This window comes from Dendropsophus ebraccatus, chromosome 1 (assembly GCF_027789765.1).
Source record: "Dendropsophus ebraccatus isolate aDenEbr1 chromosome 1, aDenEbr1.pat, whole genome shotgun sequence".
Taxonomy (NCBI): domain Eukaryota; kingdom Metazoa; phylum Chordata; class Amphibia; order Anura; family Hylidae; genus Dendropsophus; species Dendropsophus ebraccatus.
The window spans coordinates 11,744,508-11,770,964 of NC_091454.1; the positions used below are offsets into that span (position 1 = coordinate 11,744,508).

A 26,457-nucleotide genomic window follows, 5' to 3' on the forward strand; every position below is an offset into this window, starting at 1 on the left:
TGACATAATAATTATTTTTGGGGTGCATTTCAATGATTTCTTATGAGATTTGCTTTGGTTTGTGTGATCTGGATTACAAGTATGGTCCCTGAACAAATTATGCTTGTAATCCAAGGCACCACTATATTATATATATATACCCCTGAGAATGCAGTATGATCGCAAGAGTTATGAAAAAAATAAAAACTGTAGCTGAAACAACAAATAAAGGCTCAGACACCACTTCTATACATATATTTTATTAACCCCTAGAAGGTCCAGCAGTTACATACACAGTTCTCCCTAAAATTATGAGGAGGAAAAGACAAATGAAAATCATCCTATTTTCTCCAAATGCTGAAGATCAAAACATATAAAAGAGATATATTTATATTTACAACATTACTATATATGTGTAACGTTGCTGTAATCTTTATAAGGCTATGTTCACAGATAGGATTTTGGACAGTATTTGGAGCCAAAAATGAGGAGTGGAGCTGATGGAGGAAAAACTACAATGGAAACATTTGCAGTTCCTGTGTTTTCAGTCCACTCCAGATTTTGGTTGAAAAATATTGAGCAAAAATACTATAGCTGGGAGGATCCAAAAGACACCAGGGAACACGGACAGGTAAGTATTACTTTATTATTTTCTATATACAGTTTCATCAGCGCCCGACCATGCACCTCCTATTACACGGAGCAATGCATGGTCGGCGGGCGATGCTTTTTAAACCTGCTAAGAGGAAATGATCAGCTGATTATCTCCTCATCGGCTGATTATTGTCTTCATGACATGTGGCAATATCTGCCGGATTGGGCAATAATAATGTAATAGGGCCCTAAAACTGGATTCAAAAGGAATGGAAACTATACAGGAAGGCCTTATACTTCTTATTCCTGCTGGATCCACTTACACTTTTTTAGTCTGTAATAACAGTTTCGGGCTGGGTTCAGGCAGTATTTGGTCCTCATGTCAGGTCCTCATAGCAACCAAAACCAGGAGTGGATTGAAAACACAGAAAGGATCTGTTCACATAATGTTGTAATTGAGTGGATGGCCGCCATAAATAACGGTAAATAACTTCCATTATTTCAAAATAACAGCCGTTGTTCTAAAATAACAGCAAATATTTGCCATTAAATGACGGCCATCCACTCAATTACAACATTATGTGAACAGAGCCTTTCTGTGTTTTCAATCCACTCCTGGTTTTGGTTGCTATGAGGACCTGACATGAGGACCAAATACTGCCTGAAATATACGTAGTGTGAACATAGCCTTAAGGGATTACTGGATGTTGCAATCGATTTTTCATAACCCAATTTTTTTTTTTTTTTAATTCAGCGTTTTAGATTTTAGTCGTTTTTCATGTACTTTAGTGTGTTGTCTTTTAGTTTATTTTTTTTGGCCTAATGGCATTATTTTTAAATTGCAGGAGGATCAATCTCTGGCATTTTTTCCCCAATAAATACTTGCATTATTCCTCCTGTAGACCTCTATAGGAAAAAAGGAGCAAAAAAAAAAAAAAAAAAAAGGTCATGTCTGTTGCGATTTTTTTCTCTCCCCCCCCCCCCCCCCCCTTAAATGGTTAAATTGAAATTCTTGAGTCATGTTGTTAAAAAATTACTTGACTTGTAATGATACAAATGGGAGGCACTAAAACGCCAGATCAAAAAATGCCTATATGAATACAAACTGCAGTAAGAAATAAAAAACATCAGAATAATAACAGAGTAATAATAAGTTTTTGACACTTTTGTAGCTTCCAAAAGAGCAAGGTTAAAAAATTTTTCAAAAAAACCCTCAAGCAGTAATAACAAAAAAAAAAGTCTCTATATAGTGTGTGACACCAGCTTTATATGGAAAAACATTGTAGAAAACTAACGGTTAATTTTAATATTAGGACCAGTAGGATATTACATGGATTGGTTTTGTGATGCTGGTCACATATTCAGGCCTTGCAGACATATGGGATGTAATTCAGTAAGGATCAGGCTCCACAATACTATCCATGTGTTCAATACGGTAAATCCACAATGTAAATGAAAAGTTTCTATACGTTATGCCTTATATACGTTATGCCTCTATGTATTTACAATGTTATGTGTGACCTAATAACACAAGGATAATTCCAGAAAGGATCAGAAACTTGGTTGATACTGGGAATAAAGGACATGACACACTGGGGAATTATCCACAAGGAGACACAGAGAATACACATTGGCAGCATTCCCAGAGTATATCATGTCCAGTATACAGCTGCACCCAGAGAGTAATCACCAGGTACCTGTAGAGTGGATCATCCACCAATGTGATCAAATCATAGGAACAGCTGCCATGTGGGAATCATCACCTGTAGCCACACTTTCACATTTCTCCCAGTTGCTGCCTCTCCCCAATATTCTTATAGAACCTTCCCATACACATAATACAGCATGTAGGGGCTCGGTGAAGGTGGCGGTGAAGGTGTGTAAGTGTCTGATGGGGTCACACAGCTCATAAAAGGACAGCTGCCCGGCCTCATAATCCAGACAGATCCTGACTCTATCACTGGAGATCTGGTGAGGTAACTGCATGTCTTTCCTGTGATGTGCCACTACATACTTATTATTCCATCTCCCCATACACCAGGACCTCTTATTATTTCCAATGAATGAGTGATCCCCCCCCCTCCTGTCTATACTGGGATAACACATCCCCACACTCCAATATCCTGATCTACACCCCTCCACATCCCAGTAATGTCGCCCTGAGGAGAATATCCTGCTGCTTATCACCTGAGGACAATAACTCTGGAATCTGTCTGGACGATTCTGGTCCTCTTTTGTCCAGGTTGCAGTTTTCAGGTCGTCTGATATAAGGAGATCATTATTAGCTGTGTTTACATCCAGTAATATGTCTGAAGGATCCTCCACATAGACCTTTATAGTTGATATCATGTCACATAATGTGCGGAATGTGTCTGAGATCATAGCCACATCCAGATCATCTACATCATGGGGCTGTCTATCATGTCCGCCTGTGTCCTCATCACCTCCCCCCTCCTCAGGATCACACAAGTCACCTGTGTCTGGTTCCTGTAAGACAGTTAGTGGATCCGCCATGTTACACAGCTCCTCAATGTGTCTCATCTTCCTGGACAGCTCATCCTTCTTTATTTCTAGCTGCTGGATCAGAGCAGACAGTGACATTGACTCTTCCTTTTCCTGCCTGGAGATTTCCCTCAGGACCCTCTTCTCCAGGTCGTCAAGCCGCCTCCTGATGTCTGTAAACAGGGCAGTGACTCTCTCGGCTTCTCCAGCTGCTTTTTCCTGAGCTTTTCTCCTGCCCTCCTCCACACTCTGGACTCTTTCCTCAGTCTCCTTTTTTTTTATCATCAGTTTCTGGAGAACATCTTTCAGCTTCAGCTTGTTGTTTTTAGAGGCCTCATCTAGTGACTCCACTTTATGTTTACTGTGTTCTCCAATCATATAACAGTACACACAGATACAAGCAGCATCCTCAGTGCAGTAATATTCCAGCATCTTCCTATGGACAGAACATTTCCTCTTCTCCAGGGAAGTGCTGGGCTCAGATAAGACGTGTTCTGGTGACTTGCTGTGAGCTCTCAGGTGTTTATCACACAGAGAAGCCTCACAGTGCAGACAGGATCTCACAGCAGGTACAGCAGAGTCCACACAGTAAGTGCAGCAGATCCCGGTTTCTGTCGGTGTTGGAGGAGTCAGCAGTATATTCTCCATTAGTTTACATAGAGCGATGTCCCTCATCAGTGCAGGCCGCTCCTGATACTCTTCTCTGCATTCAGGACAGGCATAAACTCCAGCCCCGTCCTGTGTATCCAGCAAACGATCAATACAGAGCCGGCAGAAGTTGTGGCCACATCTCAGCATTACAGGATCTGTATAAGTGATCAGACAGATGGAACAGTCCAGCTCGCCTCTCAGAGCAGCAGACGCCATGGCAAAACTACAAATTCAATAGTGCTCAGGAAGTAGGAGGGCTGGAGAAAGAGGAAACTGCAGAAACCAGAGGGCGGGTTATACTTGTGTACACAGGGCAGGGCTGAGCAGCACAAGATCAGTCACTATTAACCTCTTCATGACAGCAAGTTCCAGGGCCCCCTGATACAGGCAAATACATGGACGGCTCTCCTTGGGCCCCAGCACACTGGTCCTCCTCTCCCTGCCATAGATGCTGGTGTCTGGATGTGCAGGAGCAGCAGGACACTGTATGACAGGAGCTCTGGCTGCTCTTCTCCTCACCAGTGTGCTGCTCTGACAGAAGGGAAAGAAGTTATCAGCACCCAGGAGGTCAGACGTAGAGCTGTGGCTGAACAGTGTCAGCTCCCCCCACCCTCCTCTGCTGTCCTGGGGTCTGAAGAGGGAAAGCTCCAGGGAATACAGACAGATATGGTGGGTAATGGGAGGCCAGACATGTGACTGTAGGTGCACGGTGTATACTATGGGGGAGATTTGTCAAACATGGTGTAAAGTGACTCTGGCTCAGTTGCCCCTAGCAACCAATCAGATTCCACCTTTCATTTTCCAAAGAGTCTGTGAGGAATGAAAGGTGGAATCTGATTGGTTGCTAGGGGCAACTGAGCCAGTTTCACTTTACACCATGTTTGATAAATCTCCCCCTATATGTGTATGTGTGACTGAATCTGCAGTGTGTGTGTATATAGGTATAATGTGTGGGGGTGCAGAGTGTATATATGTGTATGTGTGACTGAATCTGCAGTGTGTGTATATAGGTATAATGTGTGGGGGTGCAGAGTGTATATATGTGTATGTGTGACTGAATCTGCAGTGTGTGTATATAGATATAATGTGTGTGGGTGCAGAGTGTATATATGTGTATGTGTGACTGAATCTGCAGTGTGTATATAGGTTTAATGTGGGGGTGCAGAGTGTATATATGTGTATGTGTGACTGAATCTGCAGTGTGTGTATATAGGTATAATGTGGGGGTGCAGAGTGTATATATGTGTATGTGTGACTGAATCTGCAGTGTGTGTGTATATAGGTATAATGTGTGGGGGTGCAGAGTGTATATATGTGTATGTGTGACTGAATCTGCAGTGTGTGTATATAGGTATAATGTGTGGGGGTGCAGAGGGTATGTATGTGTGACTGAGTCTGCAGGGTGTGTATATAGATATAATGTGTGGGGGTGCAGAGGGTATATATGTGTATGTGTGACTGAATCTGCAGTGTGTATATAGATATAATGTGTGGGGGTGCAGAGTGTATATATGTGTGACTGAATCTGCAGTGTGTATATAGATATAATGTGTGGGGGTGCAGTGGGTATATATGTGTATGTGTGACTGACTGCAGTGTGTATATAGGTATAAGGTGTGGGGTGCAGTGGGTATATATGTGTATGTGTGACTGACTGCAGTGTGTATATAGGTATAATGTGTGGGGGTGCAGTGGGTATATATGTGTATGTGTGACTGACTGCAGTGTGTATATAGGTATAAGGTGTGGGGGTGCAGTGGGTATATATGTGTGACTGACTGCAGTGTGTATATAGGTATAATGTGGGGGTGCAGAGGGTATATATGTGTATGTGTGACTGAATCTGCAGTGTGTGTATATAGATATAATGTGTGTGGGTGCAGAGTGTATATATGTGTATGTGTGACTGAATCTGCAGTGTGTATATAGGTATAATGTGTGGGGGTGCAGTGTATATATGTGTATGTGTGACTGACTCTGCAGTGTGTGTATATAGGTATAATGTGTGGGGGTGCAGTGTATATATGTGTGACTGACTCTGCAGTGTGTATATAGATATAATGTGTGTGGGTGCAGAGTGTATATATGTGTATGTGTGACTGAGTCTGCAGGGTGTGTATATAGATATAATGTGTGGGGGTGCAGAGGGTATATATGTGTATGTGTGACTGAATCTGCAGTGTGTATATAGGTATAAGGTGTGGGGTGCAGAGGGTATATATGTGTATGTGTGACTGAATCTGCAGTGTGTATATAGGTATAAGGTGTGGGGTGCAGAGTGTATATATGTGTATGTGTGACTGACTGCAGTGTGTATATAGGTATAAGGTGTGGGGGTGCAGTGGGTATATATGTGTATGTGTGACTGACTGCAGTGTGTATATAGGTATAAGGTGTGGGGGTGCAGTGGGTATATATGTGTGACTGACTGCAGTGTGTATATAGGTATAATGTGGGGGTGCAGAGTGTATATATGTGTATGTGTGACTGAATCTGCAGTGTGTATATAGGTATAATGTGTGGGGGTGCAGTGTATATATGTGTATGTGTGACTGACTCTGCAGTGTGTGTATATAGGTATAATGTGTGGGGGTGCAGTGTATATATGTGTATGTGTGACTGAATCTGCAGTGTGTATATAGGTATAATGTGTGTGGGTGCAGCGTGTATATATGTCCCATCAAAAGAGAAAGACCTGTCATATAGAGACACCAGCGCTCCACCAATAAATGTAGTAGCTAAAAACATCTTCATTGTAAATAGTATACAACATGCAAAAACACTAAAAGATAAAAATATGATAAAAACCAGGAGGCCGTGATGTAACAACCGGCCCCTCAGACCAACCAACCCCAGTATGAACAGGAGAAACAGAATTCTAATGTACTACTCCAATATGTGTGTAACCAATACAGCAATGTAGTCCTGGCCTATATATATATATATATATATATATATAGGTATATACAGCAATGTAGTCCTGGCCTATATATATAGGTATATACAGCAATGTAGTCCTGGCCTATATAAGCATATATGTACCATCCCCTATTAGTGCTGTTCTGGGGTCACTTCCATACACTGAGCCCCCACAGAACTATTTTGAGTACTCAGTTGCAAACACTACAACTCCCAGCATTTATTGACAGCACACAGTTCTCAGAATATGCTGGGAGTTGTAGAATATCTGAATGGAAAATCCCCTGATAATAGCGGATGCTGTAAATAGATTTATTGATGGATCTTCACGGCTGATGGTTACATAGTTAATACGATTGAAAAAAGACACATGTCCATCAAGTTCAACCAAGGAGGGGATGGATACAGGGAAGGGGGAGGGGTGATAGGTTCTATACATAAGCATTTATATTATTTTTTTTTTATTTGTATCAGACTGCAGCCACCAGAAGCCTCTACACAACCATCACTCCTCTCTGGAACTACAACTCCCAGTATACACTGAGAGCTTCATAAGTGTAGGGCATTCTAAGGGCCCTATTCCACCAGACGATTATCGTTTGCATAATTGTTAACGAGTAACAATCTCAAACGACCGCTATTGCGAAAGACCTGAAAACGTTCACTCATTTCCATGGAACGATAATCGTTACTTATGATCGTAATTGCGATCGTTTTTTCTTCACTATTTATTCGCTATTGCGTTCGTATCTATTCCGAACGACCGAACGATGTCTTATTCAATGCGAACGTTTTGCGAACGAGCAACGATAAAAATAGGTCCAGGTCTTATAAAGCTATCAACGATTTCTCGTTCGGTCGTTAATCGTTAACTGCATTTCAAACGAACAATTATCGTTTAGATGCGAACGATTTAACGATAATCTGAACGATAATCGTCCGGTGGAATAGGGCCCTAAGAGTTGTAGTTTGACTAGTTGTGGACACGGATCAATCCAGCATAGAATTGGGTCAGCATGTTCTTCATTGGTGGGCCCCCAGGATCATTTCCCCTGGTGGGCCCCAAGTAGCCCAGTCCGATACTGAGTACAGGGCTTAACCATACTATAAAAACATTCATTAATTGTGCAACTACCCACACGGTTTATGTATGGAATACAATGTACAATACATTGGGTCAAGCATTAGAAAACTAAAGATACGGGGAGGTGAACACCTGGGAGACATTAGGAACCTAGGAGGCAGTAGTACCCAACCGTTTCGGGTTTTTCCAAGCACAATGGGAGTGTAGCTACTTTGCGGATATCGCCTTGGAACATGTGAACAGACCCCCTAGAGGAGGGGATTGGGGGAGCCTGCTAAGAAAACGAGAAGCATTTTGGATTCTCAAATTTGATACACGATACCCTAAAGCAGGGGTCCTCAACTGGCGGACCGCGGTCCGAACCCGGACCGCGGAGGCCAGCTGTCCGGACCCCTGGTCAGACCTCCTAACCGCCCCGGATCCGGTCCGTCCCGGGGCGATTAGGAGGTCCCGCTCCCCACCGCACTGCCTCCCGCCCCATAGGCGTACCGTCCTTAGATGTCAGTACGCCTGTGGGGCTGGGGGCAGTGTCGGTCCGGCCCCCGGCTGATACGCGCTCTCTGGGGATGTCCCGGGGATTCCCCAGCAGAGTGCGCACCACAGACCTCAGTGTACGCCGCCGGCCTGTCCTTCCCGGAAGTACAGGCCGGCAGCATACGCTGAGGTCACTGATGCGCGCTCTGTTGGGGAATCCCCGGGACATCCCCAGAGAGCGTGTATCAGCCGGGGGCCGGACCGACGGGAAGAGAAGAAGACAGCCGCAGCGGGGAACGAGGTGCTAGGTGAGTTGTTTTTGTTATTTTTTTTTTTTTTTGTCTGGGGGCCATCTACAAGGGGAGAGCGCACAGGTGGGCTATATTCTACAGGGGGGACCTCACAGGGGGCTATATACTAATGAGGGGGCTATATACTACTGGGGGGGAGCGCACAGGGGGCTATATACTACAGGGGGGACCTCACAGGGGGCTATATACTACTGGGGGGAGAGCACAGGGGTGCTATATACTACTGGGGGGAGCTCACAGGGGGCTATATACTACAGGGGGACAGCGCACGGGGGGGCTATATACTACAGGGGGGAGCTCACAGGGGGCTATATACTACAGGGGGGAGCTCAAAGGGGGGCTATATACTACAGGGGGAGAGCGCACAAGGGGGCTATATACTACAGGGGGAGAGCACAGGGGGGCTATATACTACTGGGGGGAGCACACAGGGGGGCTATATACTACTGGGGGAGAGTGCACAGAGGGCTATATACTACGGGGGGAGCTCACAGGGGGCTATGTACTACTGGGGGACAGCGCACAGGGGGCTATATACTACTGGGGGAGAGCGCACAGGGGGGCTATACACTACTGGGGGAGCAACAGGGGGGCTATATACTACCAGGGCAGTCACCCCCTTTGTACTTAATATCAAAGGCCTGGTGAGAGAGAAAAAAAATGCCAGTTTTACCGCTAATAAGCAGCAATTCTGTATATAAATAGTTGAACGTTTGTGACAAAGTAACAAAACACGTTTCCTACTGATGTTCAGCTCGGACCTTCACCTGACAATAGCCCCCGGTAAGTGGCCTTCACTAAAAGTTGTTGAGTACCCCTGCTCTAAAGGATTAAACTATAGAAGTGATTTACTTTCTATTTACTGATGTTTATTCCTTTCAATTTATTTGATGTTTTGTTATGGGTTGTGTAAGCAGGTCATGTGGCTTCACGAATGTCAGGTGTTACCCATGGTTCCCCACATGGGACGTCACATCCTGCATAGTGTATATATACCTTTGTATACTTGCTAATCTTTGCCATGATGAAGAGGTGAGTGTCAGGCAGTCAGTATCAGGCAGTCGGTATCTGTGTAAATAATGTGTGTTTGTGTATGTTAGTGGTGTCTCAAGTGATTGTGCATAGTGTATGGATGATGGGTGCATAGAGGATGGATGAGGGGCCCGCTGAGGCTCTGTCACCCAAGGGGACGGAAAAACCTGGAGCCGGCCCTGCCAGTAAGTATTGTGGGGTAGCAGGCATTGCAATTTCTTGGCCTCCATCTTGAAGTAGGAGATGCCAGCATTAACATAGGCCCAAAAGAGCCGAATTCTGATATAGATTCCAGCATTGTGGCCCTAAAATTTGTTGCGGCCGGGAGGGGACTAGAAGGAACCTAAACAGAAACAGCAGGTAAGAAGAACCCAACCTGCTGTTATGTTCCCATAGAGCAGGGGACTGTGAGGAAAAAGTTAGTTTTGTTACCAACATCCCTACTACCTTTTTGTGTAATCCTGGGTTTTATTAATATGTTAGGGTGCGTTCACACTACGGAATCTATGTGGAGAACTTCCTGCAGATTCTGTGCCCACTCCCGCTTGAAGATCCAGCTGACCCATAGGCTTCCTTCTATGCTTAGACATGTCAATTCTTTTTGGGCAGACAGCGGTATCTGCCTGAATAGAATGGAGCCTATTGGACGGGCAGATCTTCAACCAGGGGTGTGTGTGGGGGTGGGGGGGTTGGAATCTACAGGGACTTCTCCGCGCGGATTCTGTAGTGTGAATGCACCCTAACTTAGAAAGCTCTGTGCAGTGAATTCTTCTTAGCTAGTTTCCCTTTAAGGCTTACCTTTCATTAATGGGTTATTCCAGCAATCCCAGAAGAAAAAATAAAAATCCTTATTGGTGCACTTGCCGATCCCCCACCGATCATTTGACACTTTTTCTAGTTGTCTACACTGCTCCTAGCCCCAGATTCAAACTTTTAAAATAGATCCCAGTTATATCTCATGGCACCCGGCCATCAAACTACATCTCCCAGCATGCATTGCCCCACAGAGCCAGCTGTCTGGTACCTGCCCATCACATGCTCATTCTGATTTTGCTTTGGCTAAGTTAACACTGATAGGTGTAAAGTCATGTTACAGAAGACATGTTACAGCTTGCCTGGCCCACAGAAGAGATGGAGATCACATGTCCTTTGTCTCAGAAGGGAGGGGCAGGACAGAGGAGTGGAGACAGAGTGGACCAGGAAGTAAGGTAAGTCAGGATGTAATACAGACAAATGCCCAATTCATCAAATAGAAACCTTTTACAAACAAGTTTAGATTATGAATGGGGAATGAATAAAATCAAATATAAATGGGGAATAAATAAAATATGCTGTGAAACCAAAAAGAAATTATTTGGGAGATTAACCCCTTAACCCCTTGCCTCTTCAGCCTGTTTTGGCCTTAATGCCCAGGGCCTATTTTTCAAATCTGACCTGTCTCTCTTTATGTAGTGATATCTCTGCGATGCTTTTAACTATCGCGGTTATTCTGAGATTGTTTTTTCGTGACATATTCTTCTTCATGTTTGTGGTATACTTTGGTTGATACACTCAGTAGTTTTTTGTAAATAACACAACATTTGCGCAAAAATTTGAAAAATTTACTATCCTTTATATTCAAAATTCTCTTTTTCTGAGAAAAATAGCCATGCCACATGAACTAATAATTAATGCAACATCTACAACATGTCTACTTTATGGTGACGTCATTTGGTGAACGTCCTTTTACTTGTTAGGATGTTAGAGGGCTTCGAAATTTTGCAGCGATTTTTCAAATTTTCAGGAAAATTTCAAATTCAGATTTTATTAGGGACCAGTTCAGTTCTGAAGTGGATTTGTGGGGCCTGTATGTTAGTTACCCCCATAAATCCCTCTACTATAAAAACTGCACCCCTCAAAGTATTCAAAGTAACATTTCATAAGTGTATTAACCCTTTAGGTGTTTCACAGAAATTTAAGCAAGTTGGTGGGGAAATTTAAAATTTTCATTTTTTTTGGCAGATATTCCATTTTAATCAATTTTTTCCCTCTAACACAGCAAATACTAACTGAGAAATACCACTCACTATTTATTCCCCTTATTCCAATGTTTCTATAAATCCCCCATATGTGGCTGCTGTGCGTCACCTGACTCAACCACAGGCCGCAGACATGACAGAAGCCCTGTGTATTTTTGGGGTCTTTTCTTATTTCAGGTTTTTTATAGCCATTATATCATGTCACAGAGGCCTTGCGGTGCCAAAATATTTGTGTAAGACAGGTTGATGTTTCCATCGATACCATTCTGGGGGACATGTGACACCCTCATCATTTTTTATTAAATTTTTTATGAGGTGGTACGAATAAAAAAACACAATTTAGCAGCAGTTTTTCTCCATTTTTTTGCATGACGTTTACTATACATCACATATGACATGTTATAGTTGTCCGTCAGGTCGGTACGATTACATTGATATCCATTGTATATAGCTTTTGTTATAGTTTATGGCATTTATACTATATATACTGTTTGTGTCTTGCATATTGTAAGACCTGTATTATTAAACTTTTTTCACCAATGGAGTTATGTAAGGGCTTCTTTTTTGCGGCACAAGCTGACACTTTTAGTGGTAAACCTTTTGGGTAAATGTGTGCTATTGATAGCTTTTTTCTATATTTTTTAGGGGGCGGGATTAACAAAAAAATGTCATTTTGGTTAGTTTTTTATTTATTTTGTTAATGGCAATAATCTGGCGGTATAATTAACGTAACGGGTTAATAGACGGGGTGATTACGGCCGCGGCGATACCAAATATGTGTACTTTATTTATAGGGGATCATTTATAAAGGGGGATGGGGAATATGTATATTTATTTGTTTATTTTAATTATTTATTTATTTAATTCATGTAGTTAATTATTTATTTATTGGTTTAATTAATTTATTTATTAATGTATTTATGTTTGTGTGTGTGTTTTGTGTTTTTTACTTTTCAGGTACATATATACAGTATAATGCACTACAGCACGTGATGAGTGCTGTAATTCACTATACTGTATATTGAATGAATGAATGAATGAATGAATGAGCAGTCAGTGTTACACACTGACTACTCATTCAAACGATCAGACTCCTGCTACAGTGCAAGGGCCTGATCGTTATATATCATAGTAACCCAGACGCACCGGGAAGCGTCTGGGTTACTATGGTAACCCCTCCGAAGCCGTGCGATTGCTCGTGCGGCTCCGGGGGAGGGGGGGTTGCGGAGGAGTCTGAAGCCCACAGGAGGGCGATCAGTGCTGGGGGGACGGATCGGGGGTGGGGGGGAACAGGCCGGGGAGAGGATCAGGGTCCAGATCGGAGGAGGGGACGGAGGAACACAGGGAAGGGGAGGACAAGGAGCGCGGGGGAGGGGGGCTGGGTAATGCACATCCGGGGGGGGGGGGAGTGATCCGGGGGGGTGAAACTGGCCGGGGGGGAGAATCAGGCAGTGTCGGCAGGAGGAGGCAGCATGCCGCAGCCTCCTCCTGCCGCCCGATCTTTATATTAAGCCACAAATCTCCCCATAGACGCTGCGGTCACATCGACCGCGGCGTCTATGGGGTTAACTGCCCGGGGGGAGCGCGGCTTCCCTCCGGGCAGTGGTAGCAGGAGGAGGTTGTGTGACACAGCCTCCTCCTGCTGCCCGATCGCAATTAGGGACAGAGGGGGGAGGCAGGGAAGCCATGACGTTCCTGGAACGTCATGTTGCATTAACTACCTGCTTTACATGACGTTCCAGGAACGTCATTTTGCGGCAAGGGGTTAAGGACCGGGCTTTCGTTTTTGCGTTTTCGTTTTTTCCTCCTTGTGCTTAAAAGGCCATAGCACTTGCATTTTTACACCTACAGACCCACCTGAGCCCTTATTTTTTGCGTCACTAATTGTACTTCGCAATGACAGGCTGAATTTTTCCATAAAATATGCTGTGAAACCAGAAAAAAATTATATGCGCAGTGAAATTGCAAAAAAAACGCAATTATTTTTCTTTGGGGGGGCTTCATTTTTACGCTGTGTGTCCTATGGAAAATCTTACTTGTTATATATGTTCCTAAAGTCGGTACCATTAAAACAATATACAACATGTATAACTTATATTGTATCTGATGGCCTGTAAAAAATTAAAACCATTGTTAACAAATATACGTTCCTTAAAATCGCTCCATTCCCAGGCTTATAGCGCTTTTATCCTTTGGCCTATGGGGCTGTGTCAAGTGTCATTTTTTGCGCCATGATGTGTTCTTTCTATTGGTACCTTGATAGCGCATATACGACTTTTTGATCGCTTTTTATTACAATTTTTCTGGATTTGATGCGACCAAAAATGCGCAATTTTGCACTTTGGGATTTTTTTGCGCTTACGTCGTTTACCGTGCAAGATCAGGAATGTGATTAATTAATAGTTCGGGCGATTACGCACGCGGCGATAGCAAACATGTTTGTTTGTTTATTTATGTATTTATTTTTATTTGTAAAATGGGAAAAGGGGGGTGATTCGGACTTTTATTAGGGGAGGGGATTTTTATTAATAACACTTTTTTCTACTTTCACTCACAGTAATATGAAGCCCCCTGGGGGACTTCTATATACACAGAACTGATCTCCCATTTAGATCAATCCTGTGTATATAATAGAGCAATGATCCATCAGATCGGTGCTCTATTATAATGGTCTGCTGCAGACCACATACATAGATTGCCGAGGCAGGAACAGCGTAGGAGCGACGCTGAGCACCGGCAGGCTCAGTACAACGGAGATCCCCCACTAGACACCAGGGACAGGGGGCACATACACTATACAAATGCAGCTGTCAGCTTTGACAGCTGCATTTGAATAGTTAATTAGCCCGCTGCGGCGATCGGCCACGGCGACTAATACACGCGGTCCCTGGCTGCACATAGCAACCGGGGACCACGCGCTGCAGAGAGGGCTCACGCCGGGAGCCCTCTCTGTTTACCCTTAACGGCCGCATGACGGGTATACCCGTCATGCGTCGTTAAGAGGTTAAATTGAGGGAAAAAAAATATAGGTGGGTTTTGTGTTTATGTCGTTTGCCATGTGGTAAATCTGACATCTCATTCCTCAATGTAACATTTGCTCATGTGATACTGTGACATTTATAACTTTTGTATGCCCTTCACACTTGATTGAACACAGAGTTACTACACCCGTGCTCTTGCAGTCAATGTACTATTTATTTGGTTATATACACTGTGCATTGCAATATACTTTTTGATCACTTGGTGGCGTTATTGCACCATTTACCGTTTTCCTATAGCTAGGTAGGAGTTGCATTTTTTTTTTTTTTTTTTTACATCTGTGCCTGCTTTATTTTCTACCAGTGCTCTACCCCTCTGTTGTCTGTGCGGATATCCTATGATGAGCATTCAAGGTAAGTGCACTTACCTGAGGAATAGATCAGTCCGATCTCAAAACATGTTGGTCTGTGGTCTGATTTGGTCCATATGCAGCGCCTTTTTATCAATCCATTTTTCCTGCTTTCAGAATATTTGAACTGGAGATGACCAGCTTGCAGGTTAGCCATTGGCAAATCGAGTATACCAACAGTCATACTCACCTGTCTCCTGTCATTGGTGTCTCCTTTTCGCCCCCCATTCTGCAAGTGATGTCGGAATTCTGGGGAAGAGCAGCGTCTAGTGACTGCAGTTAGAAGCGCTTACAGTTAAAGGGCCAGGCACAGCAGCTGGTCTTCATATTGGCCCCAGGTACAGGGGGAACTGGGTTTGCAGAGTGCTGATGCCAGCCCTGCGTGTGTATGTACTAATCCATGTGTGATGACTGTGTGTATATATACTCATCCATATAGCTGGGTTTCTAAAGGAAATTTGTCCCCAGATTTATGCTGTACTGAAGCCGGATTCCAGTGCTGTCACTTTTGTACATAGCTGGGCTTTTTCATCCAGGGGAAACTCCACTCGGGCTTTTGGTGCTTAATTCCCTACTGATAAAAAAACTATCTCTGCACTGGAAGGCTCAATCTCTAAAAGCAAATTATGAAATCAGGCTGAGAAGCCCTATGCAACCATGCTCTTAGTTTAATCACCTAAAACCCTGACACGTCTACTATAAAGTGTACCTATCACCAGGACAAACTTCCGACTTCTGACCCATACATTTCCATATAATTCCATAGACCGCTTGCAGTTGTTGTTTAGAACAGAAATAAAGGGGCTTAGCATGTGTATCCTTTTCCTTCCACTCCTTCATGCTAGTTATTGACACAGGTCTTAATATCCAGACCCCCATCGATAGAACATTATGATGTGGTATGACAGTCAGGAGTTTGTCCAAATATTAGGTACCCTTTACACAGTAGCGGATTATAATAGGTCCGTTTTGGGTGGTAGCCTGGGGCCCTGAGCTCCTGAGGGGCCCATGGCCCCAAACAGACTTATACTTTCAGTGGTGTATTATCTCCAGACTACTGTTCAGCCATAATTTGCATAAAAATTGTTGCTTTTTACCGCAATTTTGCACAAATCAGGGAAACACTGCAGCCAGGAGACAATGCAGTAACATTAGAGAATATATTAAGGGCCTTATCATGTGACAATGATGTCACCACAGGTCCTTTCCAGGCTGACTATCGAGGAAAAAGACTTAAATGAGAAGTTCGGTGAAAATTTTTATTAACGTATTGTATTGCCCCCCCCAAAGTAATACAAATCACCAATATTTACTTATTAAGGGAGATGCTTATAAAGTGATTTTTTTCCCTGCAATTACTACTACATCAAGGCTTCACTTCCTGGATAACATGGTGATGTCACTTCCTGGATAATATGGTGAGGTCACTTCCTGGATAAATGGTGATGTCACTTCCTGGATAACATGGTGATGTCACTTACTGGATAAAATGGTGAGATCACTTCCTGGATAAATGGTGATGTCACTTCCTGGATAACATGGTGATGTCACGACCCGACTCCCGGAGCTGTGCGGGCTGTGGCTGCTGGAGAGGATGATGGCAGGGGGACACTGAGGGACACAGGGCACTGGAGGGACACTGAGCATCCCCCTGCCATCATCCTCCCCAGCAGCCACAGCCCGCACAGCTCTGGGAGTCGGGTCGTGACATCATCATTTTATCCAGGAAGTGACATCTCCATGTTATCCAGGAAGTGACATCACCATGTTATCCAGGAAGTGAAGCCTTGATGCCATAGTAAGTGCAGGGAAAAAAAGCTCTTTATAAGCATATCCAGTGTATATTGGTGATTTGTATAACTTTTGGGAGGCAATACAATACTTTACTAACAATTTTGCCCGGACTTCTCTTTTAAGTTAGTGCCGCCAAAGTTACAGTCGGTTGGGGGGGGGGGGGTCCAAGCTTGGTGAACAGGCCGGGGCCCTTCCTTTACATTTTTATTAACCCCATAGGTGGATTCAAAAGGAATGGGAAATATTCAGAAAGGACTTATGTTTTGTTCATTAGATGCATCTACAATTGGCTTTTGCTAAAAAATAGATATATTTTTTTTCCAAAATAATAGATTTTTTGTATTTTTTTGTCAAATTCAGAGATGCCGTATACCAGACAAGATATCTTGTGAGTGTCACAAACAAATCTAACCACCCCAGGTACTTATGCAACAAGAAAGCACATACAGTGTTTACCAATAGTCACCCATATGTCATTGTAGATTCATAAATTGCAAGAAGAAATAGGCTCACAAGCAAAAAGATATAATAAAGCAACAAGATGCAAAGGATAGAACAAGATAGAAGTTAACAGGCTTACACCATCTGGACAAAAGCCGATATTGCCTGTTTTCCAATACCGAGATTTGAGAGTAGCTTTAGATCGTAAGACGTCAAGCTTTTATACCCCTTGAACTTTATACATTTACAGTTTAATATTATTAATAATAATAATAATAATAATAATAATGAATAGGCAGGTGTTCCGTGTCCATGACTATAGACACTATTCTATTACTAATTACACAAGGTTAATTTTAGGGGAAAAAAAGTTCTGTGATGTTACTGAGAATAATGGCCATGACACATTGGTGAGTTATCTATAAATAGACACATAGGGGGAGATTTATCAAACATGGTGTAAAGTGAAACTGGTTTAGTTGCCCCTAGCAACCAATCAGATTCCATCTTTCATTTCTCACAGACTCTTTAGAAAATGAAAGGTGGAATCTGATTGGTTGCTAGGGGCAACTGAGCCAATTTCACTTTACACCATGCTTGATAAATCTCCCCCAGAGATTACACATTGGCAGCATGCCCAGTGTATATCATCTGTAGTATACAGCTACACCCAGAGAGTGATCACCAGGTACCTGTACAGCGGATCATCCACCCTTGTGATCTAGTCCTACAGATGGCTGCATTTCATCCCACATAGCCCCACCTTTTCATTCACCCATTGGTTGAATGATACACCAATCAAAATCTTAAGTTTCCGTCACCAGTTTCTTAGGTTACCATGGTTTCTCCTAATTGGCCCCTCTCAATATCTTTATAGCAAAAGGCAAAATAACATTAACGCTTAAAAGTATAGGATTCCTGTACTAATGTTACCTAAACATCTCTCCTTCTTTGGTTGAACTTGAGGGCCATGTGTTTTTTCACTCCCACTTTATACTTATGTGTCCTTCATTTACACTTACTGCAGCATGAAGGGGCTCGGTGAAGGTGGCGGTGAAGGTGTGTAAGTGTCTGATGGGGTCACACAGCTCATAAAAGGACAGCTGCCCGGCCTTATAATCCAGACATATTCGGACTCTATCACTGAAGATGCTGTCAGGTAACAGGACCTCCTTATTGTCATGCATCACTGAATACTTACTATTATATCTCCTCAAACTCCAGGACTTGTTATTATATCCAATATATGACTGACCTCCCCTCCTGTCTATACTGGAATAACACATCCCCACCCTCCAATATCTTGTACTACTGATCTCCACATCCCAGTAATGTCGCCCTGAGGAGAATCTCCTGCTGCTCATCACCTGATAGTATTGGAATCTTTCAGATGTTTCTGGGCGATTCTGGTTCTTGTTTATCCAGGTTGCAGTTTTCAGGTCATCTGATATAAGGAGATTATTAGCAGCTGTGTTTACATCCAGTAATATGGCTGTAGGATCCTCCTCATAGATTCCGCTCCTTATACCTGATATTATGTCACATAATGTGCGGAATGTGTCTGAGATCACAGCCACATCCAGATCATCTACATCATGGAGCTGTCTATCATGTCCCCCTGTGTCCTCATCACCTCCCCCCTCCTCAGGATCACACAAGTCACCTGTGTCTGGTTCCTGTAAGACAGTCAGTGGATCCGCCATCTTACACAGCTCCTCAATGTGTCTCATCTTCCTGGACAGCTCGTCCTTCTTTAATTCAAGCTGATGGATCAGAGCAGACAGTGACAGTGACTCCCTCTCTTCCTGCCTGGAGATCTCGCTCAGGACCCTCTTCTCCAGGTCGTCCAGTTGTCTCCTGATGTCTGTAAACAGGGCAGTGACTCTCTCGGCTTCTCGAGCTGCTTTTTCTTGAGCTTTTCTCCAACGCTCCTCTACCCTCTGGACTCTTTCCTCAGTCTTCTCTCTCTTTGTCATCAGTTTCTGGAGAACATTTCTCAGTTTCTTCTTATTATTCCTAAAGGCCTCATGCAGCATTTCCACCCGGTGTCCCCGGTGTTCTCCTGCAGCACAATAAACACAGATACAAGCAGCGTCCTCAGGGCAGTAATATTCCAGCATCTTCTTATGGACAGAACATTTCCTCTTCTCCAGGGAAGTGCCGGGCTCAGATAAGACGTGTTCTGGTGACTTGCTGTGAGCTCTCAGGTGTTTATCACACAGAGAAGCCTCACAGTGCAGACAGGATCTCACAGCAGGTACAGCAGAGTCCACACAGTAAGTGCAGCAGATCCCGGTTTCTGTCGGTGTTGGAGGAGTCAGCAGTATATTCTCCATTAGATTCCGCAGAGCGATGTCCCTCATCAGTGCAGGCCGCTCCTGATACTCTTCTCTGCATTCAGGACAGGAATAAACTCCAGCCCCGTCCTGTGTATCCAGCACACGACCAATACAGAGCCGGCAGAAGTTGTGGCCACATCTCAGCATTACAGGATCCGTATAAGTGATCAGACAGATGGAACAGTCCAGGTCACCTCTCACAGCAGCAAACGCCATGGCTGAAACAGGAAGAGAGAAAAGAATTTTAGAAGCCAGTGGGTGGATTGTAGGGCTGAACTGCACAAGAACAATTATTAACCTTTTAATGAACACTTGTCATAGCCATGGCCTACATTGTGGTCATAAACAAAAAACTGGGTTGTGATTACTGGTGAGTGAATAAGCTCTAGCGCAGATGTGGTAACCTCACACACTTAAGTGTAAACTACAAGGTGCAGAAATTTGCCTTCTGTGCAGATATAAGCCCATCTCACTACATGTTTTGTACAGAACAGTTGTTGCGTGTTTGGTAACTGGGGAGAAGAATAGCAATTGTGAGGAACTGTTCCACTTCTGAGGGTAAGGCAAGAAAATGACAATTGTCCAAGTGAGGGGTCTTGATGAGTACCAAAAAGACTGAGGGATTGAGACAATCTTGGGTTACTGGGATAATCTCTGATCCTGTCCCAAAGGCTAAACTTGCAGGCGAGCCCTTTATGGCCCTATTCCACCAACAGATCTGACGACAGATTATCTGCCAAAGATTTGAAGCCAAACCCAGGAACAGACTATAAACAGAGAACAGGTCATAAAGGAAAGACTGGATTTCTCCTGGGTTTGGCTTCAAATTTTTGGCAGATAATCTGTCGTCAGATCTGTTGGTGGAATAGGGCCTTAAGGGATGACAAACTGGATGAGGAGGTCAGGAGGGTCCAGAATGAGAAAGGTATCTCGTCTTGGGGTACTATTACACGGAACGATAATCGGCCGAATTGGCCCGATTCGGCCGATTATCGCTCCGTGTAATTAATGCAACAATCAACCGGTGACAACGATCATCGGCTGATCGTTGATATAGGTTAGAACCTATTTTTTTCGAGCGCTGACCGCGCACCGCTGCGTGTAATAGTGGTGCACGGGCGGCGACTAACGATATACATTACCAATCCATGTTCCAGGGCTGCTCCTGCCGTCCGCTTCTCCCCGGGTCCCGCGCGCGCTCTAGCTTCACAGCGGCCTGTCAGCTGTCAGCGGCGGTCCCGGCCTTTGATTGGCTGAGCGGCCTATCAGCTGACAGGCCGCTGTAAAGCTAGAGCGCGTGCGGGACCCGGGGAGAAGCGGATGGCAGGAGCAGCCCTGGAACGTGGATGGGTAATGTATGCCAGTTTAGCAAGGGCTGCAAGGACATCGGTGACAATGTCCTTGCAGATCTTGTTAAACGATTATCGGGCTGTGTAATAGGCTCAGTAAACGAGCGACGATCTAGCAGATCGGCGCTCGTTTACAGGTATTATCGGGCCCCCATCGGCCCCTGTAATACCACCCTTAGTCCCCTTATTGGGATAGCAGGGATGAAGATGGTAGAAGATGATTGGAGGAACAAAGACAGTGCGTACAAAAAAGAAAAAGGTGACAATTGAGAAATTTTCCTATCCTGGTACAGGTGTCGAAACAAAGTAAAACTTACTTCCCCTTTGGTCTTACTTTCCAATTGGTTACAAGTGCTTTATAACATCTTCTCTTTTTAGAAAGGGGATACTATGGGCAAGGTTCTAAAGGTGGGGGTTGGGGCCTTCAGGAGGTACGGAGTCCTCTTCTCTTGGGAGAGCCAAGTCCTCAGGGGGTAGGTATGGTCTAGAGTCTGGAGACAAAGACAGTAAAATTGATAGGCCTTATAGACTCTTCAGTATCCCTAAAGAGGGTAATAAGCTTCTCTGATGTGCAGGGTGGGAATTAGAAAGCCACCTCAGTCACATGATGGCAGCATCCTCACAGTTGACTCATTAACGTCTCCAACATTATGTCAGATATGGCTAGATTTGGATACATTCCTCTCTTGATGCTAGTACACCGCAGTGTTGTGCCTGTCCTGCACGACCTAAGATGGTACGCCATATATTGATGGAGGGTAAGATCGTGTTATTTTAGCTCTAACATCCCTCTGCACTATGGAATGCTTTCTATTCATTGCATGGCTAGATTTGTGACCTTCTTAGTCATGTTAAAACTGAAATTTTAACTTTGCAGTAGACCAGGTTAAAAGATTTGCTGCCATATGTAAAAACAAGAGGGAGCGGAGGCATGTGCTCTTCTATTGCAGCCAAGCCATATAGCATGGTGGTTGTGGTAGAATGCTCACGGGTTGGTTTACAAATAGGGAAGTGTCTTGTTTTTGATGTCCTTATAAATTTACAAGAATTTCACCTAATTCATATCTATGGTCCCAGTCTAAGAGTTCTTTTAGATAGGCCAACCTGTCTCTGAAAACCATATGGTAGATCAGTGCTTATTTAAGGAGCATTTATGCAGCAGGCATGGTTTTATGTCCTATCAGTGGAATATTTGTGTGGTCCTTAGAGCCATTTTACATAGGGCGATCATCAGGCAAATGAGTGTTCCTAGGGTCAAAAGGTCCTTCACCTTGCACTTATTGTGGAGGAAGGATTGCGATAGAGTATAAGCTTTCTTACACCAGAAGTAGACCCATTTCTTGATGTTTTGAAAGTGAAGATCCAGGAAGAGGAAGCCAGGTTGCTGGTCAATGACCGTGCTCGTACAAGATGGCTCAATATGTTTTATAGGACTTTTATGGATGCTTTAGTTTTCCTCTTTCTTTTCTGGTACTATGCTGAAGTCAATGAGCTGGTCAGCACTGATTGTCTTATCAGAAAGTAAAAATGTATCTCATGTGAAGAATAGGGATGAGCGAACCAGCCGATCGGCGGCTGACTCCCGCTGTCTGCTCGCTCCTTGCCGCGGGTGAATACATCGTAAGGAACGCCTAGAAAACTAGGATACAGCCAATGCCAGTGGCTGTATCCCAGTTTTCCAGGCGTTCCTTACGATGTATCCACCCGCTGCACGTAGCGGGCAGACAGTGGGAGTCAGCCGCCGAGATTTCTGATTCATACGAACCAGAAATCCGGCTGGTTCGCTCACCTCTAGTGAAGAACTGATGTCCAATAGTGCTTTTTGTGAATCTTACATCTTGGCTTCTTTTGGAGGCCCATCATCGCTCTGTTCCAGACCGCAGTACATTAAGGGCCCTATTACTCAGAAAGATTATAGTGTGGAATTAGTCATATTGTTTAAATTTAAGCGATAATCTTTCCATCCGTGTGCAGGCAACGATCAAACCACTAAAGAAAATTTGTTCCTGTGTCGTAGCTCGCATCTTTTAAAGTGACTATAAAATAATTTTTCGGTGTATGTACACATTGTTTGTTATATACTAGAGTATACGAACGATCGTAATAGTGATCATAACTAAAGACTATAGTTCCGTGTATTATGGTAAATGATTTTAGGTCATTCGCAAAAGCAATCGTTAATCAAAGAAAACAAAAAATCACTACATCTCGTAGGACCCTTAGTGCTGCATTCGGTTTCTAGGAGGGTGTGGAACAGGCAGGCCCGCTTCTGCCATGAGGCGGAATGAGCCTTCCGCCTCAGGCGGCAGATTTTGCGGTCCGGCAGGGGGCAGCATTATGTCCCCCCTGCTGTCATTTTTGTTAAGTATCACTTAACAAAAATGACAGCGGCCGCTCACCTGTCCCGTCGCCTGCGCTCTCCACATCCCGTCAGGTCCCGCGATGTCACCCTGCAGCTGTCACGGACCTCCAGGCTGTGGTGAGTGCCCGGGGTTGGTGGGGGACGCGCTGGGGTGATCGGGTCGCGCAGGGCTGCCCTGCGTGACCCGATCACCCCACTCACTCACCACAGCCTGGAGGTCCGTGACAGCTGCAGGGTGACATCGCGGGACCTGACGGGATGTGGAGACAGCTGAGAGTGCGGGCCGGCTGCGGCGTGGGACAGGTGAGCGGCTGGCTGCGGGGGGGGGGGGGGGGGGCGGGGAGGGGTTGCGGGGGGGATGCCGGCCATCACTCGAGGCGGCCGCCTGAGGTTTGCCTCAGGCGGCAGAAACCCCAGAATCGGCCCTGGGAACAGGGTAGGTAGCTTACTGGAAAGGGTACTTACTGACTTTGGATCAGGTAAGCTGACAATGAGCAGCTCTGGTCTCCTCTTCCGACATATGGCCTGTTTGGGGGTTTTCATTGACTCAGGACCTTTTATGCAAAGGCACAGTTCCCTAAAGTCATAGCCTATTTCCGCATATCTAGCAATGAGTTTTTTTTTATGAATACAATATTCTTCATCACTGCTACATATGCGGCGGGCCCTAATAAACTGCCCACAGGGGATACCATTGAAGGTCTGTGGGGCATGTGCGCTACTACGTATCAGCGCATTGTTTATATCAGTGGGTTTGGAATAAAGTGTAGTCACTACATCACCTCTTGACCCTTTTCTGACTTCAACATCCAAATAGTGGATGCATTCAAGATCACACTCAAGGGAGAATTCTATAAGTGGATGGCATTGGTTAAGGTATGTGACAAAGAACACAAGAGAGTCCTTATCACCTGACCAAAGCAGGCAAACATCATCCACATACCTTGTCCAAAGCCTCACATGGGAGCTGAGTTCGTGAGTCCATACGTACTTTTGCTCAAACTGCGACATAAAGATATTGGCGACACTTGGTGCTGCAGGGGACCCCATCGAAGTCCCCTGCAGCTGTAAATAATCGTCACCAAAGCGGAAATAGTTCTTTAATAAAATGAACTCTAAAAGTTCCATTAGAAAGGCTATTTTACGATTATCCAATGAGACATTCATGGAAAGAACATCACATATAGCATCAGCAGCATCATGGTAGGAAATGTTAGTGTACAAGCTATTGAATTCACTCCTGCGACCGGGGGCCTTTTTCAAATCCTTATGGACTTTGGGGAGGAGGTATAGTAGTGGTACTCTAGGATAGTTACTAATGAGAGCACTTTTAATCTCAGCGTCGATGATACCTTCGATATATGCTTCCTCAATGATAGCATCAAGTTCTTTCTTATAGACTAGAGTGGGATCGCTCTTTAAACGCTCATACACCTTGCCATCACTGAGTTGAAGCATAGCCTCTTCTATGTATTGTTCTCTATCCATCACCACTATACCTCCTCCCTTGTCCGCTTTTTTTATAATTAACCCTTCGTCATCTTTTAGTTCCTTTATGGCCCTGTTCTCACCAGCCGTCAAATTCCTTATTTTTAAAGCTATTGCACTCGTCCCATCTTTCGAGAACCTCAGCGGTAACAACCTGCTGAAAGCTCTCAAATAGTGGGCACTGTACATCTGGATCATATTTACTTCTGGTGCGTAATGCCAAGGGTAATTCAGACTCTCTTTTGTTACCACGTTTTACATCATAAAACTGCATTTTTAATCTGACACCACGACAGAATCTGTAGATATCCACCAAAAAATCAAAGTTCTGAATGTCCCGGGTTGGAACAAATCCTAACCCTTTATTGATTAATGTAGTTTGTTCAATAGTCAATGATTTAGATGAAATGTTAATCAACGGCTCACCTTCTTTGGAGGTCTCTTTATTTTTGGCTTCGCTCCTGCCGGTGGTGCCGTCCCTGACGAGTCTGTGTCCTCCTGGCTGGTTGCCCTTTGGCTGGTTGTTCCTAAAAAAACCTTTTTACCAGATCTCTTTTTTGCATAGGTTTTCTGGTTAGTACGGGCTGGGCGGCCTTGATCACCTTCTACTGAGCAATTATCAGACGATAGTGCGCCATATGATTCAGGTTGTCTTCTTTGCTGGTCTCTGCGTTGTTCGGCCCACGTGTAAACTCTCTCCAGCTGGTAAGCACGTGTATCTCTCTCAAATTTCACAAGCTTGGTCTGCAAGATCTGTGTACGTAGTTTCTTCACGTTACTCTTTAACTCTTCACTGGTCTTAGTCACTATTTCCACTGTGGCGTTTCCTTCATATTCCTCTTGCGTTTTTTGGATTTCACCTTGTATTTCTTTAATCGCAAGTTGTAGATGTTTAACAGATAACACCATCAGATCAATAGAATGTTTATTACATAGCGCAAACCATTTTTTCTTGTACTCAAGATCATCCGGCAGAAGTACAGGTAAGGTCGAACTTCTAAGACCTCTTGGGATGCGTTGTGCCTTAATATATTCTGTAAGTGTCGAAGCATGTAATGTTAAGCTGGTTTCTCTTTTCTTTAGTTTAAACAGTCTTTTTTGCATAATCCACCTGAGTTGTGGACCATATGTTCTCTAGAGTTAAACCAGTTGCTTCTGCTTCACCTAAAATCTGATTTTTCTCATTATCCGAGAGGACCCAAGTTTCGGCAACATTCTCAGTTAGTCTTGCAATTTCAGCAAACACATTTCTATATGTGACCATGCACAAAAAGAGTTTACTTCACTTCGTGAAGGGGAGAATAGAGAGAAAAGAGTTATTCCAGGGTAGTAAGAAAAAGAAGAACGATGACTGTCCTATGTTTATCTCTACTTATGATGCCCATTCCAGGATGGTCGAGAACGTGATCCGTCGCCATTGGAAAATGATGAAACGAGATACCAAATATGTCCGGATCTTTGAAAAACCTCCTAGGTTTGTGTACAGAAGGGGTAAGATATTGGCCAATCATCTAGTTCGTGCTGACATGAAAAAACACAGGGCATCTAGACAGATGTTCCTGCGGACGGCGAAGCAGGGGACCTTTCCATGTAGGAATTGTCAGAATACACTCGATACGTCGCAGCATGTGAACGCGGACGTCAAGACCTTGTTCCGAGAGGACTGTAAGAGCTCCATGTGAGCCGTGGACTTTATTTATTTCTTCCCCGTTTACAAGCGATTTTTGCACCA

General features: G+C 44.1%; 2 protein-coding genes across 2 annotated transcripts; both read right to left on the bottom strand.

Moving 5' to 3' along the window:
• Window positions 1-1,597: 1,597 nt before the first annotated feature.
• On the bottom strand, window positions 1,598-3,973 carry LOC138772071 (E3 ubiquitin/ISG15 ligase TRIM25-like). Its single transcript, XM_069952176.1, has one exon. The coding sequence runs from the start codon at window positions 3,940-3,942 to the stop codon at window positions 2,299-2,301; it is 1,644 nt and encodes a 547-aa protein (XP_069808277.1). The 5' UTR covers window positions 3,943-3,973; the 3' UTR covers window positions 1,598-2,298.
• A 13,856-nt stretch (window positions 3,974-17,829) lies between these two features.
• LOC138788858 (E3 ubiquitin/ISG15 ligase TRIM25-like) lies at window positions 17,830-25,218 on the bottom strand. Its single transcript, XM_069967214.1, has 2 exons — window positions 25,152-25,218; window positions 17,830-19,744 (listed from the first exon to the last, which is right to left on the bottom strand). The coding sequence occupies exon 2, from the start codon at window positions 19,740-19,742 to the stop codon at window positions 18,168-18,170; it is 1,575 nt and encodes a 524-aa protein (XP_069823315.1). The 5' UTR covers window positions 19,743-19,744; window positions 25,152-25,218; the 3' UTR covers window positions 17,830-18,167.
• Between the last annotated feature and the right edge of the window lie 1,239 nt (window positions 25,219-26,457).

What these genes read in the sequence shown, in the direction of transcription:
- LOC138772071 (XM_069952176.1), bottom strand. Translation starts at nt 3,942, where the DNA reads ATGGCGTCTGCTGCTCTGAGAGGCGAGCTGGACTGTTCCATCTGTCTG.
- LOC138788858 (XM_069967214.1), bottom strand. Translation starts at nt 19,742, where the DNA reads ATGGCGTTTGCTGCTGTGAGAGGTGACCTGGACTGTTCCATCTGTCTG.